This window comes from Apodemus sylvaticus, chromosome 13 (genome assembly GCF_947179515.1).
Source record: "Apodemus sylvaticus chromosome 13, mApoSyl1.1, whole genome shotgun sequence".
NCBI lineage: Eukaryota > Metazoa > Chordata > Mammalia > Rodentia > Muridae > Apodemus > Apodemus sylvaticus.
Window position 1 is genome coordinate 19,159,633 of NC_067484.1, and position 21,368 is coordinate 19,181,000.

The 21,368-nt window shown below is 44.0% G+C and overlaps 1 protein-coding gene and 1 non-coding gene across 2 annotated transcripts; both read left to right on the forward strand.

Moving 5' to 3' along the window:
- The first annotated feature begins 2,465 nt into the window (after positions 1 to 2,465).
- Positions 2,466 to 2,539, forward strand: Trnai-aau (transfer RNA isoleucine (anticodon AAU)). The gene has a single exon. It is a non-coding gene; the product is annotated as a tRNA-Ile (tRNA).
- Positions 2,540 to 6,380: 3,841 nt separating this feature from the next.
- Positions 6,381 to 17,741, forward strand: Haus1 (HAUS augmin like complex subunit 1). Its single transcript, XM_052155761.1, has 9 exons — positions 6,381 to 6,451; positions 7,100 to 7,274; positions 10,827 to 10,962; positions 13,018 to 13,152; positions 13,578 to 13,701; positions 14,061 to 14,126; positions 15,917 to 15,988; positions 16,905 to 16,952; positions 17,558 to 17,741. The coding sequence occupies exons 1-9, from the start codon at positions 6,422 to 6,424 to the stop codon at positions 17,606 to 17,608; spliced, it is 837 nt and encodes a 278-aa protein (XP_052011721.1). The 5' UTR covers positions 6,381 to 6,421; the 3' UTR covers positions 17,609 to 17,741.
- The last annotated feature ends 3,627 nt before the right edge of the window (positions 17,742 to 21,368 follow it).

Sequence of the window (21,368 nt, forward strand, 5' to 3'; positions counted from 1 at the left end):
AGACTCGTCCCTGATCCGTCACTTGGGGCGTACTGCGTAGACCGCGCTAGGTTAACAGTGCTGGTGGGGTTACACCGCAGTGATGAGGCAGTCCTGGTCGGGGTAACTCTTGCACACTGCACCCACCCAGAGGGTTTAATCCTCGGGTCCTGGGAACTGTCTGCCGTTATTGAAACTTTATTATTACCAGTGTGCGTGGGGTGTATGTGCATTTGTTAAGGCATGCTTATGAAGCCCAGAGAGCAGTCCTCTCCTTCCACCGTATGTGGATCCTGAGAAACAGACTCAGGTCAAGCTTGGGGTGCAAGCAATTTACCCACTAGCCATCTATTCTCATTTTTAATAAATAACCCAAATCTTTTTTAACTAAAAGGTTTTATTATGTATTTGGTGTTTTGTTTGCATGTATGTCTACACCAGGTTTTTCTGGTGATCTCAGAAAGGCTCAAGATCTTTTGGAACTGGAGTTACAGATGGTTGTTAGCTAAGATGTGAGTGCTGAGAATCAAACCTGCATCCTCTAGTACAGAAGCTAATGCTCTTAACCTTTGATCCATCTTTGCAGCCCAAATGCCCAAATCTTATAAGGGATTTGATAGAACAAATGAAAGAATTGAAGGTTTTTTTTTTTAAGATTTATTTATTATATGTAAGTACACTGTAGCTGTCTTAAGACACACCAGAAGAGGGTGTCAGATCTCATTTTGGAAGGTTGTGAGCCACCATGTGGTTGCTGAGCTTTGAACTCAGGACCTCCAGAAGAGCAGTCAGTCATCACTGAGTCAGTCAACCACTGAGCCATCTCTCCAGCCCTGAATTGAAGTTCTTTAAGGTTTAATCTAAATCTTTTCAGGGAAGCTGGGCCTGATGTCTCAGGCCTGTAATCTCAGCTACCCCAGGGAAGTTAAAGGATGAAAATTAACAAAGTCAAGACCAGTCTATTAAGAACAAGATCTTGTCAATCAACTAACCAATCAGTAAAGGAGCTGAAAGCAAATATCAATAGTAGAGTATTGCTTAGGGTGCAGAAGGTCTTTGGTTCAAATCCCCAGTTGCAGAGGGCAACGGGAAGAATCCTGTGTAAATTAAATAGGTTCAAAAAGTCTAATCATCACCAGGAGTTTGATTAGTGAGGTTGACAACCCTACAGAGAGTGATCCAAAAGCAAAAAGCACTGTTCTAGATTCAGATGTGGCTCAAACAGTCTTCTGCCAACAGCTACTTTGGTGACCCTGGGGATTCTGTTAGGCTTTCTCTTTTGGAGTAAAACAGAGATGATTCATTCTCATTCTCTCTCTCTCTCTCTCTCTCTCTCTCTCTCTCTCTCTCTGAAACATATACATATACACACTCAGCAAATAATAAGAATTAAATAATAATAAGAATTAAAATCATTCTTGGTGTTAATGATTTTTTGCTTATTTGTTTTGTTTTTTTTGTTATTGTTGTTGCTTGTGTGTTTGTTTGTTTGTTTGTTTGTTTGTTGAGAAAGAGTCTCACCCTGTGGACCAGGCTTGCCTAGAACATATGGCAATCCTCTAGCCCCAGCCTTCTGAATGCCAGGATTATAGGTATGAACCCTCATATCTGGCTGAGGAGACGTTCTTAAAGTTCTTTTTTTTTAAAAAAATTATTTATTATATGTAAGTACACTGTAGATCTTCAGACACCCCAGAAGAGGCCATCGGATCTCATTATGGATGGTTGTGAGCCACCATGTGGTTGCTGGGATTTGAACTCAGAACCTTCCCAAGAGCAGTCAGTGCTCTTAACCACTGAGCCATCTCTCCAGCCCCAAAGTTCTTATTGTAAGCACCCCTTCTGATGTCTATTTTCCTATAAATGAACAGTGATGTGACAGACATAGCAACTGACTCCTGAACGGCCAGCTGTTGGACTCTTTCAGGCTACACTGCAATCCAGACTACCCTGTGCCAGCACCATCAGTCTTGGGGAAAAGAAAAACCACACAACACACAACAGCCACCTGTGTTGGCAGACACTTGTAATCCCCACACTTGGGAGCTGGAAGTAAAGAGATCAGAAGTAGAAGGTCATCCATGACTACATGGTGAGTATCCATCCTGAGGAAACTGCTTCTCAGTGCAGCTGACCAGCTAGAAAGTAGCCGGGACAGAAAGAAAAGGGTCGCACCCGGAGGAAGACTTCTATACAAGAACCATAACACTCACAGGATTAAGGGTGAATCCTCCAGGCTCGAGAGATGGCTCAGCGGTTAAGAGCACCAACTGCTCTTCCAGAGGTCCTGAGTTCAATTCCCAGCAACTACATGGTGGCTCACAACCATAGACATCAGATGCCGTCTTCTGCTGTGTCTGAAGACAGTAACAGTGTACCCACATATATGAAATAAGTATGGCCGGAGCGGGGTCGAAAGGAGCAGGGCTGGGGGAAAGAAAAAAGAAAGAAAAAAAGAAAAAACTATGTATAAAAAAGAAAAATCTGGCTGGTTAGCTCAGTTGGTTAGAGTGTGGTGCTAATAACGCCAGTGTTGCAGGTTCGATCCCTGTGTGGGCCAGCTACATTCTGCTGGGCAGTGGTGATGCACGCCTTTAATCCCAGCACTTGGGAGGCAGAGGCAGGTGGATTTCTGAGTTTGAGGCCAGCCTGGTCTACAGAGTGAGATCCAGGACAGCTAGAGCAACACCTGCCTATTGCTACTGTTTTGCTACTGTTTACAGCTGCCAAGCTGCATTCTGGGGTTGCACCAGCTTCTCTGAGTTTACAGTTATCTTCAGCTCCATGCTAAGTTTGAGGCCAGCCTGAGATGATCCAAGTTTGCTTCCCAATACCCATGTGGTATACAATTGAATTCCAGTGTTGCGGAAGCAAGGACAGACATGCTCCTGAGGCTCACTGGCCACCCAGCCAAACTAATTGGCCAGTTCCAGGTCCTGGTGAGAGACCTTGTCTCAGAGAACACAGTAAATATAGCCTGAGGAATGATAACTAAGGTTAGCTCTGGTGGACAGAATAGGTTTGGCGCTCACAGACTCAGGTATTTTAATGCTTGACCGACAGGGAGTGGCACTCTTAGGAGGGGCCACCTTGTGGCCTTGTTGGAGGAAATGTGTCACTGTGGGGGAGGGATTTGAGGTCTCCTATGCCTAAGCTCTACCCAGTGTGGAATCAGAGTCTCCTCCTGGCTGCCTGCAGAAGACAGTCTCCTCCTACCTACCTTCAAATCAAGACATAGAACTCTCCTCCAGGACCATGTCTGCCCGCATGCTTCCTGCCATGATGATAATGGATCACAAATATCTGAAACTTTAAGCTTCACATAAATGTTTTCCTTCATAAGAGTTGCCTTGGTCATGACCTCTGACCTCCACTTGTTCACCGGCATCCATTTGCCTGTGGGCGTGGACCCATACATACGCACCTGGATGCACACACAAAGGGTAAGGAAGTACCTCAGAGGAAGAATGCGTGCCTACCGTCTACAAGGCCCTAGGTTCAGTCCCTAGCACTGAAATCACATAAGGATGTCACAAGATACAGGGCTGGGCTGCTAGAAATGCTTATTTTATTGATTTATTGGTTGTCTTGCTTGGTTTGATGGCGGTGCTGGGGACTGAACCCAGGGCCTCTGGCATCCTTGACAAGTAGTCATGCCTTCCACCTCCAACGCCCTCTTTACTTCTTTTGGAAAAAAAAAAGATCATGCTTAAGTTGCTCAGGCTAGCTTTGACAGATCTAGCCTAGACAGATCTTGTGTTTTCTTGTATTTTGAGACAATGTCTAGCTCTGTAGCCCAGGCTTGCTCAGCCTCCTTTTTTAGCCTGTGCTGGATTACAGGCCTGTGCCACTGTGCCCAGTGATGTCATCATTTAAATATTCATGCATACAACTTAGGCAATGATAAGCTGGTCACAATCACAATTTCATATAAAGTCATGCATACTAGGAAGTTGAATGGAAGACCCTTCTTTGGTCTATCTGCTTCACTAGTCCCATAGTATACTATAGGTGCTTCCATGAGGCTGTGTAGGGAGTGAGACTCCTACATAGAGCCAGACACTATGGTCAAGTTCTAGCTCTACTCCCTCACCTGAGCCAAGTCATTACGTCATTTAGTCCGTGTGAGTTAATGTGAAAACAGGTAAAGCAGTATGTTCACCAATTTTAAAGGATTTGTAACAATAAAACAAACATATAGGGCTGGAGAGATGGTTCAGTGGTTAAGAGCACTGACTTCGCCGGGCTGCGGTGGTGCACACCTTTAATCCCAGCATTTAGGAGGCAGAGGCAGGCAGATTTCTGAGTTCGATGCCAGCCTGGTCTACAGAGTGAGTTCCAGGACAGCCAGGGCTACACAGAGAAACCCTGTCTCGAAAAAACAAAACAAAACAAAAAAGCAAAGAGCACTGACTGCTCTTCCAGAGGTCCTAAGTTCAATTTCCAGTAGCCACATGGTGGCTCACAACCATCTGTAACAAGATCTGACTCCCTCTTCTGGAGTGTCTGAAAACACCTACAACGTACTTACATATAATAAATAAGTAAATCTTAAAAAAATATATAAAAACATAGCAAGTTAGACATCAGTGTATAAATTTCTCATACTGTTAAATGCAGAGTGCTAGAGGAAAGACAGAAGTCTAGAGACAGCAAGAGTTGAGTTAGAAGGAAGGCGAAGCTGCAGAGACAGCTCAACAGAGACAGCTCAACAGATTCATGCTGTTGATCAGCTTTAGTTTTATTTTTTGAGACAAGATCTTATAATGTAGTCCGTTAACCACTTAAAACATACTCTTCCAATGCTGAGTGTGGTAGCGTAAAGCCTGTAATCCCAGCGTGACAGGAGGTAATAGGGGGAAGTAGGGGGGGAAGGACGACTTGCCAGGGGAGGGTGCCTGCTTTCAAGGCTTCGTCTCAGGTTTGATAACAGGGATCCACGTGGGGGAAGGAGAGAATCTATTCCTAAAAGTTGTGCTTTGGCATTCCCCACCCAACACAGACACAAAATTTAAAATGTAATAACAACTTAAATTAATAAATCATTGGACATTTAAGTCCTTGATGGCAGAAACTAATGTTAAGATTGCTGTAGTGCCTAAACCAGGGTAGAATAAAAAGTTAAATCTAAAGTTTAATCTTTTTAAAGAACTATGTTATTTATTATATGTAAGTACACTGTAGCTGTCTTCAGACACTCCAGAAGAGGGAGTCAGATCTCATTATGGATGGTTGTGAGCCACCGTGTGGTTGCTGGGATTTGAACTCAGGACCTTCAGAAAGGCAGTAAGTGCTCTTAACCACTGAGCCATCTCACTGGCCCTTGTTTTTGAGATAGAGTCTTATATCCTGGTTGGCCTCGAGATTGTACTTGAAGATGGCTTTAAATTGCTGGTTATCCTGACTCCACCTGACAAATGCTGGAATTACAAATGTGTGCTCCCAAGTACAGAATATCTGGGATATCCAACCCAGAACTTCCTGAATGTCAGACAAGCAGTCTACCAAATCCTAGTTATGAACTCCAACCCCTGAGAGGTTTTTTTGTTTTGTTTTGTTTTGGTTTTTGGTTTTTGGTTTTTCGAGACAGGGTTTCTCTGTGTAGTCCTGGCTGTCCTGGAACTCACTCTGTAGATCAGGCTGGCCTCGAACTCAGAAATCCACCTGCCTCTGCCTCCCAAGTGCTGGGATTACAGGCCTGTGCCACCATGCCTGACTTCCCTGAGTGCTTTTGAGTGTTTGTTTCAGCTTCTATACCTCAGAATGACACAGAACTTACAGTGTCACTATATAATGGAGGCTGGCCTTGAGCTCTTGGCAATCCTCCTGTCTCAGCCTTCCTAGTGCTGGTATTACAGGCATGTGCCACTATGTCCAGAAAAGAAATTATTAGATTTATGCTATCGGCGTGGAAGCAACATTATCTGCTCACTAAAAACTGAAAGCTGCAGGTATTTTTTTAAGACAACTTGATTCAAGCGAAAATTATAAAAAATAGCCGGGGGGTGGTGGCACATGACTGTAATCCCAGCACTCTGGGAGGCAGAGGCAGGTGGATTTCTGAGTTCGAGGCCAGCCTGGTCTACAGAGTGAGTTCCAGGACAGCCAGAGCTATACAGAGAAACCCTGTCTCGAAAAAACCAAATCCAAAAAAAAAAAAAAAAGCAAAATAAATAAATAAATAAATAAACAACTTGTTTCTAGCAGCGCTTCTCATTTTGATGTTTTTAAACACTGAGGACTAAGCCAGGGATGCAGCTAAGCCAGATCTGCAGGCCTTTTGGCAGACCTATCCCGGGGTTTAATTGGCCTGAAATAAGTAAAAACCACAACTCCCAGAATCCCCGGTCCCGAGGGGCGTGCCCAACGGCGAGGGGGCGGAGCCTTGAGCCTGGGGCGTTTCCCGCGAGGCTTTGAGAGTGAGGTGGCGGGAGCGGCGGCTATGGCGGCGCCGGAGGAGAAAGCTTCGCAGGTGATACCCGGAGCTGGGTCGGGCACCCGCTTATCCCTCCCGGAGCCACGCATCGGCTGGCTACCCGCCGCCGCTGCTTTTTGTCCCGATCCCACGGTGCGGTCGCGACCGAGACCCTTTGTAGGCCCGGAGTCCCTGAGAGGCTGTGCTCTCCCTTCTGCGGGTCTCCCAGCCGCCTTGTGGAGCCCCTCGCTTCAGACTGGCGGATTCCGAACACAGACCCGCCTTGCAGCCCAACCTTGACCATTCGCTGCTGCTTCAGTATAGAATGTAAACACTTGAGCTGCAGCCCAACTCCGGGAGTCTCCTGGCACTTAGGGGTTTAGCATGTGTTGGGGAACACTAGCTTTTCAGACCGTGCAAGGAATTATCCAGTCTATCACGCTTTCACATTCGTTTGTTAAAGATCTGCCTAGAGAGGCAGGGTTGTTGTTTGTTTTTTGGTAGTTGTTGGCTGGTCGGTTTTTACTATGGCTGCATTTGCAGCTTTGGGAAAGAATGATGTTCTTTGATAATGTCGATTTTTTTAATTTGCCTACTCACTTTTTGACTCCAGAATAGTCACAGAAAACGTTTAGTTTGCTGTAGAGCACTCCTTTGTAAGATTCCGTTATGCCATTATAACAAGGCTTACCTTTTAATGGTTAGGTCGCTGAGTGGTTGAAAAAGATATTTGGAGACCATCCCATTCCACAATATGAGATGAACTCACGGACGACAGAAATTTTATATCACCTTTCAGAACGCAACAGGGTCCGGGACAGGGACATCAGCCTGGTAATAGAGGACTTAAAACAGAAAGCAAGTGAATATGAATCAGAAGGTGAGTTAAGTCTAGCACTTTGGAAGGGGTAGTACAGGGGTAGTACATTTTGTACAAGATTTTTTTCTTTTCTTTTTTTTTTTCTTTTTTTTTTTCTATGTTTTTGAGACAGGGTTTCTCTGTATAGCCGTGGCTGTCCTGGAACTCACTCTGTAGACCAGGCTGGCCTCGAACTCAGAAATCCGCCTGCCTCTGCCTCCCAGAGTGCTGGGATTACAGGCATGCGCCACCACTGCCCAGCCATTTTGTACAGGATTAATGTAGACTAATCATTTTTTAGACAAAATGGCTTCTGCTCTGTTATAGTAACTTCAAAATTAGGAGTTTCACTGTAATATGTCTTCTTAAAACAAGGACTCCTAAAAGATAGTTACATTGCATGGGTGGGGTTGGGAGAGGAATGCCTCTTTTCTTTTTCTTTACTATTTGAAGATATTTATTTATTTATAGATTTATTTATCATATGTAAGTACACTGTAGCTGTCTTCAGACACCAGAAGAAGGGGTCAGATCTCTTTACGGATGGTTGTGAGCCACCATATGGGTGCTGGGATTTGAACTCATGACCTTTGGAAGAGCAGTCAGTGCTCTTATCCGCTGAGCCATCTCTCCAGCCCCGAGGAACGCCTTTAACCCCAGCACTTTAGAGGCAGAGACAGGAGGATATCTGTGAGTTCAAGGTCAGTTTGAGTGAATAGTGAGATCTTGTCTCAAAAAGCTTAGTCTAACATAAAAGATTCTAGTAGTTCTTTCCCTTACATAGCATAGAGAGTTCCAGAGGTGGCGGCCATGAAGTGTGAGACTGAACCAACCGGGTCAGGTATCATGGAATGGCTTTAAAATGTTCTGCTAGGCCAAGCGTAGGGGTGCCAGTTTGTAATCCCAGAAGGCAGAGGCAGGAGACTGCAGTGTCAGCCTGGGTCACATGGCAAAACTGTCTCAAGGTTTCCCCCTTTTTTGTTGGTCACATCTGGGACATCCGTTCTTTGCAAGCCCCTCCCACTCTAGGGCTCTTTCTCACTTTTCCATATTAAGTTTATGCTCTTTCTAAACCAAGTCCACAGCGTTTGAGGATGGTGGCACACAAGCAGGGAGTGATATCTGCTTGCCATGTGCTTAACCACGTGCAGGCATTTGGTATACATCGGTTTTTAAAGTTAGCTGTATGTGTACAAGGGCTTTGCCAGCATCTGTGTATGTGTACCCTGTGGGTGTCCGGCGTTTTAGAGGTCCCCTGGAGCTGGAGTTAAGTGTCATTGTAAGCCACCATGCAGGTGCTGGAAACTGCACCTGGGTCCTCTCCAAGAGCAACTTCTCTAGCTGGGCACAGTGACACACACCCTTAATCCCAGCACTGGGGTAGTTGAGACAGGTACATCTCTGTGAGTTCTGTTGTAGCCTGGTCTAGATAGAAAGTTCCAGGACAACCAGGGCTTCCTAGAGAGACCTCGTTTCAAAAACATCCAAAAACCTGAACATCTCTCCAGACCATATAGGATGTTGTGAATGTACTGCAGTTATGTTTAATTCTAACACATACATACTTTTTCCAGTAGTCTTTTTAAATTAGCACTAACTGTGTTTGGTGTGCCTTGTTTTGTTTTGTTGTTTTGTGTAGCCTTAGCTGTCCTGGAACTAGCTCTGTAGACCAGGCTGGCCTCTAACTCACAGGGATCCGCCTGCCCCTGCCTCAGAAGTGCAGGAATTAAAGGCATGTGACACCGCTGCCTGACCTGGTATGCCCTCTTAACAATCTAGAATACTCCCACAATGGGAGCAAGGCAATGCCATTACAATAAGAATCTCCCATGTTTCCTCCTTTTATATGGATTCATATTTGAATATGTATATGGGTGTTTTATAAGAATATTTCCAGAAATTGTTTATTATTATTTTATCCATTTTTAGATTTTATTTCATGTGTACAGGTATTTTCCCTGCATATAAGTCTGTGTCATGTGCTTGCAGTTCCCTCAGAAGCCAAAAGAAGGTATCCTATCCCTTGGGACTGGAATTGAATGTTGTGGGTTTCAATGAAGGTGTCAGGAATCAAACCCAGGTCCTCTGGAAGAGCACCCAGTGCTTTTAACCACAGAACCAACTCTCCAGCCATCTTTTTATATATTTTTTAAAACTATTTTTTGCCAGGCAGTGGTGGCGCACACCTGTAATCCCAGCACTCTGGGAGGCAGAGGCAGGTGGATTTCTGAGTTCGAGGCCAGCCTGGTCTACGGAGTGAGTTCCAGGACAGCCAGGGCTATACAGAGAAACCCTGTCTCAAAAAAACCAAATCAAAAACAAAAAACAAAAACAAAAAAACCCAGAAAAACAAACAAACAAAAAGCCTATTTTTTTAGAATATTGTTTTTAAAAGATTTATTTTTAAATTTTCCGTGAAGCGCAAGAATGCTTGAGTACATGAATGTGTGCCAGGGGCATGCAGAAGCCTCCAGACATCAGAAGAGGGCACTGATGCCCTAGAACCTGGGACGGCATGACATTAGAAGCAGTTGTGAATTGTGGATGCTACGAACTGAGCTTGGGTCCTCTACAGGAATAGTGAATGTCCTTATCTGCTGAGCCTTCTCTCTGCTCCTATGTAATACCCTCTGTTATTCCCTGACAATGTCATACATCTAAACAACATATTTTAATCATATCTATCCCATTACCCCTTCTCACCCCCACACACCTCCCAGATCTTTATCATTAAATTTTATTATATTTTATTTGTGTGCGCACATGTGTTCACTCATATATCACACATTTTAAAATTACATTTATGCATATGGTGGCGTGCATACTCAGAACTAGCCCTCAGGAGACAGGAGCAGGCAGAGCTCTGTGAGTTCAAGGCCATCCTGGTCTGTAGAGTGAATCTAGACTAATCAGGCTTCACAGTGAGACCATTTTTTGTTTTTGTTTTATTCTACTTACTGCTTTTTTAGAAATATTTATTTATTTATATTACTTACATGAGTACATCATAGCTGTCTTCAGACACACCACAAGAGGGCATCGGATCCCATTATAGATGGGTGTGAGCCACCATGTGGACGCTGGGATTTGAACTCAGGACCTTTGGAAGAGCAGTCAGTGCTCTTACCCACTGAGCCATCTCTCCAGCTTACTTACTGCTTTTGATGGGTGGGCGAATGAACATGTGGCAGTCAGAGGGCGACTTGTAGGAGTCAGCTCCATGTTCCACCCTTGGGGCGTGGGACTGAACAAGTTAGTTCCCAACCCCCCATTGGATGCTTCCCAACTGCCTCTTAACTCCAGCTCCAGGGGACCTACACCTCTGGGCTCCATGGGCACCTGTGCTCCAAGTGCACATAGCCACACACAAACCTCCTAGAACTCTATAGACTGGGTTAGCCTTAAAAATCAGAGGTCCACATGCCTCTGCCTCTGGAGTTCTGGGATTAAAGACTTGTACCGCCATGCCTGACTCAAAATAAATCTCAAACAAACAAAACAAAAAATAAAAGTTTAAAAAACCAAAAAAGGACAAAACATCTGAAACAGCATGAAATCCCTTTATCGTTTCAGCCAGACGTCTTGAAGACTTTCTCGTGGAGAGTGTGAATTTTTCACCTGCCAATCTGTCCAACACTGGTTCCCGGTTTCTGAATGCATTGGTGGACAGTGCCATTGCCCTGGAAATAAAAGATACTTCGCTAGCAAGGTAAGTATTGTGATGGTTTTGGTCTGTTCCCATGGGAGACTGTTCTGTACGACCTTGACCTAAGAATCTTTTGGTTCTCACAGTAGATGTGCATAGAAAATTAGCAGTGAATACAAGAATGCAGAAGTAGATTGGCTGGTTGGTTTGGGGGTAGGCTTTTGTTGTTTGTTGCTGTTTTGTGTGACTCTATGCTGAATTCTGGTTAGCTCAGCAGTACTATAGGTGGATGGTCATGGGCTGTATAAGAATGCTCACTGAGGGCTTATCGGTTAAGAGCACTGACTGCTCTTCTAAAGGTCCTGAGTTCTAATCCCAGAAACCATATGATGGCTCACAACCGTCTGCAGTGTGACTCTGACGCCCTCTTCTGGTACGTCTGAAGACAGACAGCTACAGTGTACATACATAAAATAAATAAGGGCTAGAGAGATGGCTCAGTGGTTAAGAGCTCTCTCTGCTCTTCCAGAGGTCCTGAGTTCAAATCTCAGCAACAACATGTGGCTCATAACCATCTGTAATGAGATCTGATGCCCTCTTCTGGCGTGTCTGAAGACAGCTACAGTGTACTTACATATAACAATAAATAAATCTTTAAAAAAAGAAAAGAAAGAAAGCTCACTGAGCTAGAGAGCTGGAGCCAGGAAGTAGTGTTCACTGTTTCTGCGTGAGTTCCTGCCCTGACTTCTGTCAGTGACGTATTGTGACCTGCAAGAATAAGATGAAAGAAACCCTTTCCTATGTAGCCTTTGGTCGTGGTGCTCATCACAGCACGAGAAAACAAACTAGATCAGCTGGGTGTGTTGTCGTGGACCTACAAGAAGTCCAGTACCCGGGAGGTGGAGGCGGGAGATCCGAAGGTCGGGGTCCTCAGCTTCTTAGCAAGTTGGGGGCCAGTGTGGACTGTGTGAGAACCCACCCCACAAGCAGATAGGACAGGAGCAGGTTAAAAGATCTGGTCAAGGGTCCTCATTGTTTGGCCTCACCTATATAATTATGAAATTCTTCCACCAGCCTCAGAGGACACTGAAGCTCAGGGAGGGAAGGTTTGGGATCCCTAGGCAAATCCAAAGTCCACATGGCTACTGTGCGTTCACCTCTTACCTAGGACTATTACTGCAACCTAGTACGACCAGAAAAGTATATACGTGTGTCGTCCATAACTGCCCAGGGTAATGTTTGGGATTGATATAATGCTTGAAGAGTAGCGTTGTAAGAACATGTAGACTACATAGTAGCAGAGTAGACCAAATCTATTCTGCAGTCACCAAGTACAACTGTATATGTGTATATATGTACACACACACACACACACACACACACACACACTAAGGAAGCAGAAATGACTAGGGAAGTAGACATGGCCTTCAAAGACAGGTTGTACTTAGTCAAGTGAGAGAGAAGGGCAAATGGAGAGAATATTACCATGGTAACAGCTGCACTGTAAGACTAAAAATGCTATACCTGGCAAGCACAGACAGAAGGTGTGAATTCAGGATGGTGAACCTTACCTGAGAGTTTGTAGCTTTTGGTTTGCTTGATTTTTAGGGTTTTTGTTTGTTTTTATTTTGCTAAAACAGGGTCTCGGCCGGGCGGTGGTAGTGCACGCCTGTAATCCCAGCACTCTGGGAGGCAGAGGCAGGCGGATTTCTGAGTTCGAAGCCAGCCTGGTCTACAAAGTAAATTCCAGGACAGCCAGGGCTACACAGAGAAACCCTGTCTCGAAAAAACAAAAAACAAAAAACAAACCAAAATAAAACAATACAAAAATAGGGTCTCACCATGTATCCCTGGTTAACCTGAAAGTTACTACTCACTATGTAAACTCTCAGAGATCTGCCTGCCTCTACCTCTACTCCTGGGAATAAAGGTGTTCCTTGCCATGCCAAGCCTTACCTAAGTTTTGAAAAGAAACAGGAGCTTTGTCTGCTGAAGGGCATTTCAGGCCATGGGCACAGCAGTGTCACTTGTATAAACGGACAGACGGACGGAGTGGCAGGCTTATGTAAACTGTAGAGATCAGTTTTAGGGTGAATTGTGACCAAGCTCCTCTCTCAGTTTTATCCCCGCAGTGAATGATTTGACTTCTGACCTTTTTCGTACCAAATCCAAAAGTGAAGAAATCAAGCTTGAACTGGAAAAACTTGAAAAGAATCTGACAGCAACATTGCTGTTAGAAAAATGTCTACGAGAGTGAGTTGAAATGTTGGCATTTTTGAAATATAAAGAGCTTAGTGGGACATTGTCAAGTGGGGCGTGGTGGCTACTGGAAGACTGGGACAGCAGCCCAAGGCCAGGGCCGCCTGAGCGACTCAGAGGTGCCCAGTGCTTACTCTCCCCTTTGCTTTAGACAGCTTATCACCCTCATATTGATTCTTTCAATATTAAAAATACAGAGATTGATAATTTTCAAAAATTTTAATCTACAAACTACTACCTGAAGTCCATATTTTGGTATACCTTTTTAGTACAGCTTTAATGACCTACCAGTAGCTGGCAAGTAGGCTGTCTGTACTGGCTAAGCCAGACCTAACTCCCAAAAGAGGGAGCCGGTTTTCTTGTGTTTTAAATAATCATTTACTGAGAAGAAGTACATTTTTTAATTTTACTTTTGGAAGAGATCTCCAGAAAGCAGAGCTGCATCTGTCTACAGAACGGGCCAAAGTTGACAGTCGCCTTCAGAACATGGACTTCCTAAAAGCAAAGGCAGCGGAGTTCAGGTTTGGAATCAAAGCTGCAGAGGTGTGTATGAAGAACTGTGTGGAGCTGGCCTTTTAGACCTTTGTCTTCACAGCAGGAAGCATTATCAGTCCTTTCTGTAGATGAGGGATCTCCAGAGAAGATCTGCAACTTGCCCAAGTTTGTTTAACTAGTGAACAGCAGTTCAGGGTTCAAACTCAGGCGTTGAAACCCTTCTACCGGCACCATCTTCTCCTCACGTGTGACTGTAGAAAGGATTCAAGGCTAACATAGACTAGCTAGTTGCATGTGTGCTTTTTAATTTGTCATCTGTAGCTATTCTTTATTACATGTCGAAAAAGTTTCATGATGGTCACCTTCAAAATGATCTTTTATCTGAACTCTTTTTCCTCACATTGTAGGAGCAACTCTCAGCCAGAGGCATGGATGCGTCTCTGTCTCATCGGTCACTAGTGGCACTTTCAGAGGTAAACTTCCTGTCTTACTCTGTCTTCTGCTGTTGTAACAGAATACCATAGATTGGATAAATTTGGTTCGTGATTCTGAAAACTAAAAAATCTAAGATCCAAGGGCCCCATCTGCTGAGGGCCCTCTGCTGTCTTAGGTGTACAGTGGCAGTGCAGGTCCCAGGTCAGGGAGATGGCTCGGGTGTTAATGCTTACCTGGATTTGGATCGCTGACACCTGTTTATAACCTGTGTGTGGCTGCACGTGCCATAACCTAGCTCTGGGGAATGAGAGGGACTTGCTTTATCAGTCCCTCCCTCTCTGTAGATGAGGGAGCCACAGAAGATCTGTAACTGGCCCAAGTTTATGTCAGGCAGCTTCAGGCTCATGGTGGGCTTTGGAACCCGTATACTTGGCACGAATCTTCTCCCCTGGCCCCCACATTCGAGCCTAGAAAGGATCCAGGTAACGCGATGGGTTTGGTCACTCCCAGGCCAGGTAGTCTAGCCTGTCAGAGATCTCCAAATGTAGTGCAAGACACTGTCTCCAAGGCTGGAGGTTGATGATAGGTGTCAGGCGACAGAGGAGGACGCCCATCATCAACCTCCAGCCTTGACACTGCACACACTGAAGGAGTGTGTGTTCTACCGTGATGGTCCTGGGAGTCCAACTTAGCCAGACGCTCAACAGTTAAGAGCACTGGCTCCTCTTGTAGGGAGCTACAGTTAAATTCCTAACACCCACGTGGCAGCTCACAACTGTTGAAAACTCCACTTGCAGGGAACCTAACATTTCCTTGTGCTTCTGTGGACACCAGGTTTACACGTGGCTTACAGCCATATATGATATATGCGGCCCAAGCACCCACACACATAACATAGATTTTAAAACAAAATAGGCTGGAGAGATGGCTCAGTGGTTAAGAGCCCTGACTGCTCTTCCAGAGGTCCTGAGTTCAATTCTCAGCAACCACCTGGTGGCTCACAACCATCTATAATGAGATCTGATGCTCTCTTCTGGTGTGTCTGAAGACAGCTACAGTGTACTCATATACGTAAAATAAACAAATCTTTTTTTAAAAAGGTAAAACAAAAAACAAAAAAACAAAAAAACCAGGTTTGTCTGTAAGTATCTTTACTCCTGAACTATCTTGCCAGCCTCTATACTTAATGAGGAGGACTATAGCATTCAATTTAAATATTTTGGAAAAGGATTGCTTCTATTAGAAATGAGGTCATCTATTTGAAATTCTTTGATTTTTTTTTAAGATTTATTTATTTATGTATATGAGTGTTCTATCTGCATGTACACCTACATGCCAGAAGAGGGCATCAGAATTCATTATAGCCAGGCAGTGGTAGCGCACGCCTGTAATCCCAGCACTCTGGGAGGCAGAGGCAGGCGGATTTCTGAGTTTGAGGCCAGCCTGATCTACAGAGTGAGTCCAGGACAGTCAGAGAAACCCTGTCTTGGGAAAAAGAAAAAAAACTCATTATAGATGGCTGTGAGCCACCATGTGGTTGCCAAGAATTGAACTCAGGATCTCTGAAAGAGCAGCCCATGCTCTTAATGGCTGGGCCATCTTTCCAGCCCAGTATTTTGACTCTTATTTAAAACACCTGTGGGTTGACAAGTGTAGCTCAGTGACAGATTGCTTGTCAACCTTCAGGAAGCCATAAGCTCCGCCATTAGCACCACAAGTAAATAACTCTGTAAATAGTAATGCTTTATTGCATTTTATTTCAGTAATGAGCACTGGTTAGTTGTTTGTGGATATTTCTCTTACTGTATAACTTTCTTTGCATTTCCAGAAACTCTCGGAATTAAAACAGCAGACTATACCTCTGAAGAAGAAATTGGAGTCCTATTTAGATTTAATGCCGGTAATTATTGCTATGGGTTTTCTTGGAGTCATGTTTTCTAACTTTCCTCTAAAAAAGCTAAGCAATCAGAATAGTGGGTTTGTGTTCAAGGATTTAAAACCAGTGGGCAGAATTGAGGGCGGTGACTCACACTTGTTATCTGAGCACTTGGGAGGCCAGGGCAGAAGGATGGCTGCGCTCTAGGGCAGCTCAGGCTGTAGAATGAGCACCAAAGGAATAAATAGAGAAAAAGGGACAGCGTCAGGCTTGGCATGGCGGCCCACGTCTATAACCACAGCTCTTGGGAGGTGGAGGAGTTTGAACTCAAGACCAGTTTGGGCTGCATAGTGAGACCCTGTCTTGTTACATTTATGTATTTATTTTGAGTGTGGGTGCCATCGTGTAGATGGAGGCCTGCAAAACAAGTTTCAGGACAGCCAGGGCTGTACAGAGAAATCCTATGTTGAAAAAAAAATCAAACCGTAAGGCAGTTTCTTAATTAGTGATTGATGGGGAAGGAACTAGCCCATGTAGGTAGGGCCAACCCTGGGCTGGTGGATCTGGGTTCTATAAGAAAGCAGGCTGAGTAGGAAAGCCATGGGGAGCAAGCCAGTGAGCTGCACTCCTTCATAGTCTCTGCCTCCTGGTTCCTGCCCTGAGTGAGCTCCTGTCCCGACTTTTTTCGATGATAAACAGCCATATATATGGAAGTGTAAGCCAAGTAAACCCTCCTCCCCAACTTGATTCAGGTCATAGTGTTTTATCACAGCAAAAGAAACCCAAACTAAAACAAGGCTGTAACTTCAAAGCCTCAGCTAGAGTAGCCTCTTCCTCCTGAAGATTCCAGAGCCCCAATAGCACCAGCAGATCCAAACAAGAGCCGGTGTGACACTTCTCATAAACCGTGACACTTTCCTTGTTTGTTTTTCTTTATAAGAATCCATCTCTTGCTCAAGTGAAAATTGAAGAGGCAAAGAGAGAATTAGTAAGTACTTCTCATTTTTCTTACTTCATTTTTCTCTTTTAAATTAGCAATTACTAAATTGAGATAATAAGATTTCTAAGCTATGTTGAGTGATGAAGTCCAACTGCTTGGGAGTATACACTGTCTCAGAAATCAACAAACAAACAAAACATTAGACAAAACAGTAAAGAAGAACAAATAAAAAACCTCACTAGGCCAAGACAGGATCAGTATAAGTTTGAGGCTAGCTAAAGCTATGTATGGAGATTCTTTAAAAACTACACATAAACAAAACTACACACATGAACATATGCACATCTATATACACACACACAAAGACTGGCAGTGTAGTTCAGTGGTAGAGAGGGCTTGCCTAGCATGCGTAAGTTCTTCAGACACATGCACACGCACACGTACATACAACACACATACACAGAGGGATGGAAATATAGTTCAGTAGAAGGCTTGAATAGCATATAAATAAGTTCCTCAGTTTGGTTCCTAGTACCACAAAAAATAAACAAAATGTTTGCATTATGCTTTCTTTTCCTACTTCTCTTAAGTGTCAGTAGAAGTTGATGACATCTCTTTCATGTCTTTATTTCTGGCTCATTTTCTTCCTCTAGGATGCCATCGAGGCTGAACTTACAAAGAAAGTAGACATGATGGAACTGTGAGGACAGTCACGTAGATGTGCTTCTCCTGAGGAGATGACTCTTCTTAGAGATGATGTTTTTGTTGGTAAAATAACAGGGTTCGGTTCTGCATTTCAATTTTGTGGCCTGAATACAGTTTTCATATGAAAAGGCATTTTGTGTTACCTGTTGCTTACTGTACAACTCACATGTTTCCTGCTACTTACCGAACACCTCACAGTTAAGAATCTTTCCAAAAGTGGGTAGGGGCTGGGGAAATAGCTCTGCATTTTAGAGTGCTTTGTGCTCTTGCTAAAGACCTGGGTTCTATTCTCAGCAGCCGTATGGTGACTTGAAAACATCCATAACTCTAGTTCCAGGAAATCTGATATCCTCTTCTCACTCTCCTAGCATCTGCAAGCAAGCGCCAGGCACACGTGTGGTACACAGACATATGTATAGGCAAAATACTCATGTATGTAAAAAAATTTTTTTTTAATTAAAACAGGAATCCTTCAGTAGTTCCCATAGGTGGTCATCATGACAGTTCTGCAGACTCATGAATTAGGTCAGTGGACAGTTTCTCTGGTTCCATTTTCTCTACCTGCTTCCTTCCCCAAGGCATACTGGCCTGCCTCCAAATGTTAATATGTTTAGCTCATGAAAAAAGTAGATTTTAAGCCAGTGACAGAAAGAGGAATAATAAAGCAAACATATGGTGCTAAATTTATATCTCATGCCTTATATTAGGGTAACCCAAAAAATCAAAGACCAATATAAAAAAAATAAAAATAAAGATACTGACCCAGGAGTGTACCTCAGCTGACAGAAGCTCTGTGTTCCATCTCTAGCCCAGCGTGGTGCACGTGTCTGGATGGAGGATGGGTAAATATTGGGGAGCACATACACCTGCTGTACAGTTCTGTGTGTCAACTTGACACAAGCTGGAGTTAGCACAGAGAGGAGCCTCCCTTGAGAAAATGCCTCCATGAGATCCAGCTGTAAGGCATTTTCTCAATTAGTGATCAAGGGGGAGGACCCATGGTGGGTGGTGCCATCCCTGGGCTGGTAGTCCTGGTTCTATAAGAAAGCAAGCTGAGGGGCTGGAGAGATGGCTCAGCGGTTAAGAGCACTGACTCCTCTTCCAGAGGCCATGAGTTCAAATCCCAGCACCCACATGGTGGCTCACAACCATCCTTAAAGAGATCTGATGCCCTCTTCTGGTGTCTGAAGACAGCTACAGTGTACCTACATATAATAAATAAATAAATCTTAAAAAAAAAAAAAAAAAAAAAAAAAAAAAAGCAAGCTGAGCAAGCCAGGGGAAGCAAGCCAGTAAGAAACATCCCTCCATGGCCTCTGCATCAGCTCCTGCCTCCAAGTTCCTGTCCTGTGTGAGTTCCTGTTCTGACTTCCTTTGGTGATGAACAGCAATGTGGAAGTGTAAGCTGAATAAACCCTTCCCTTCCCAACTCGCTTCTTGGTCATATTTTGTACAGGAGTAGAAAGCCTAAGACACACACCATCTACAACAGGCCACACCTCCTAATCCTTCCCAAAACAGTTCCACCAATGTGGAACCAAGTATTTTAACAAATCCATTCTCATTCAAACCACCACAGCTGGTGAGATGGCTCTGCCGGTAAAGGAAGGCACTTGCTGCCAAGCTGGACAGTCTGAATTCAGTTCCTGGAAACCCACAGTGCGGAAGGAGAGGAGCGACTCCCAAGTGCACATTGTAGCGTGCGTACACCCACACATACATAAGTAGACGGTATTTTAAAACAAGCAAACAAACAAAACAAAGGATATGCACTGTTCTCTGCTGTGAACTCAGTTGTATGTGCAGGGGAGGTGGTGTTGAAGAGTAACCTGTTTTTTGTTTCCATGTATATCTGACCCTAGGCTGCATGTCTGACGGATTTCTTCCTGATACTTCCATATCCATTCCCTAACAACAGAAACATTTGTAGCTAAACACAGCAAAATAATCCAATTTATGAAATGTAATATTAATGAAATATTATTGCTGTATGATCCATACTCAAATTTTTCCATTTATCTTAGTAATGCACTGTATATACAATTGCCCCATCTAGGAACATATATTATGCATATTCCTGTTTGTCATTGTTTTCTGCTTTTTTGAGACAAGGTCTCATGTACACTTGGCTGGCCTCAAACTCAGTGTGTAGCCAGCGATGATGCTAAAGTAACAATCCTTCAGCTCCACCCAGAAGCTGGCAGCTGGGAGAGGGGTGCTGTATGAATGGAAAACATTGCTGGGAGATGTGTCTGGTACTATTTTAAGAACAGCATGATTGCATTGGATGTCCTTGGTTGTCAGGGGAACTTCTTGTGGGTTATCACAGAAGCACACAAGACAGCTTACCCTAGGCTGGCGTCAGCCCTTTGTTTGCACTGCTGAGGCTGTGGTTTGATGGACTGCTGCCGCAGATCGAGATCTGCCAGCTTTCTTTAGGAGTATGATGTGTGGGCTGGAGAGATGGCTCAGTGGTATGAGCACTGACTGCTCTTCTAAAGGTCCTGAGTTCAAATCCCAGCAACCACATGGTAACTCACAACCATCCTTAATGAGATCTGATGCCCTCTTCTGGGGTGTCTGAAGACAGCCACAATGTACATACATATAATAAATAAACCTTTAAAAAAATCCCATGGTATTAAAATATCTTTCCCTTTAAAAAAAAAAAAGCATGACACATGGCCCCTTCTGATCTGAGTGCTTCCTCTCACGTTGTACAGGTGTATTTTTAGGCTCATCCTGCAGCATCCGGCCCCCACATGTTCACTCTAAACTCTGCAGCAGCAGTTGTGGGCTGACAGTCTGCCTCCACGGTGTGGGCGGGGGAACTGCCCTCTCTCCCGCTACAGCATGAGATTCTCAGCTTATTCAACACAGAGCGTCCTTACACTGCCTGCAGTGTGACCTTAAAGACCACGGGGATCTCTCAGGTGTCAGACAGCAGAGCGGCAGGGCCCTCTTTACAGCCCACTGCCTCATTTCTGTGCCCCACTAAGCATAGTATCTTACACGGTGGAGATGTAAAGATAAGAGTTTTCCCTCAATTTCAGGCAGTTTATATGTTCAAAGATCATCAGACTGCCCAGTCTAAATATTCTGTAAAGCTAGGTAAAACATCCCTCTGACGTGATGCAAACGTATATCAGCAGACTCTACTTATTTGGTTGACCTTTTTATTATACACACAGAAGACCTGAGTTCAATTCCCAGCACTCACATGTGTGTAACTACAGCTTCAGGCCTCTTACTTTTGCTTTCGTCCTCCTTGGGCACTGCATGCATGTTGTACATAGACAAACATGCAGGCAAGCACACAAAGGGTTTTTTTTGTTTTGTTTTTTAGCAAAACACCATACACATATTTTTTTTTTAATTTTTGGTTTTTTCAAGACAGGGTTTCTCTGTGTAGCCCTAGCTGTCCTGGAACTCACTCTGTAGACCAGGCTGGCATCGAACTCAGAAATCCACCTGCCTCTGCCTCCCAAGTGCTGGGATTAAAGGCATGTGCCACCTCTGCCCAGCTCCAGGTAAACTTTTATATACTTAAAAATAAATTTATGAAAGCCAGGCGGGTCAAATAACAAAAGGAACTTGTAATTTTAGGATTCCGGGAAAATTCTACTAGCTGTTTCTAGTAGTTTTTAATCTATAAATTTTGAAGCAGTTTAAAAGAATCCTGTTTGATATCAAATAAACTCCCACTGGTATCTCCTTTTTAATCTTGGGGGGTTAAATTTTGTTTCTACCACTGTAACC

Bases quoted from the DNA above. Each gene is read 5' to 3' on its own strand.
- Haus1 (XM_052155761.1), top strand. From the start codon at position 6,422: ATGGCGGCGCCGGAGGAGAAAGCTTCGCAG. The intron at 7,275-10,826 runs GTGAGTTAAGTC...TTATCGTTTCAG, and splicing joins AAGTGAATATGAATCAGAAG to CCAGACGTCTTGAAGACTTT. The intron at 13,153-13,577 runs GTGAGTTGAAAT...TACTTTTGGAAG, and splicing joins TTAGAAAAATGTCTACGAGA to AGATCTCCAGAAAGCAGAGC.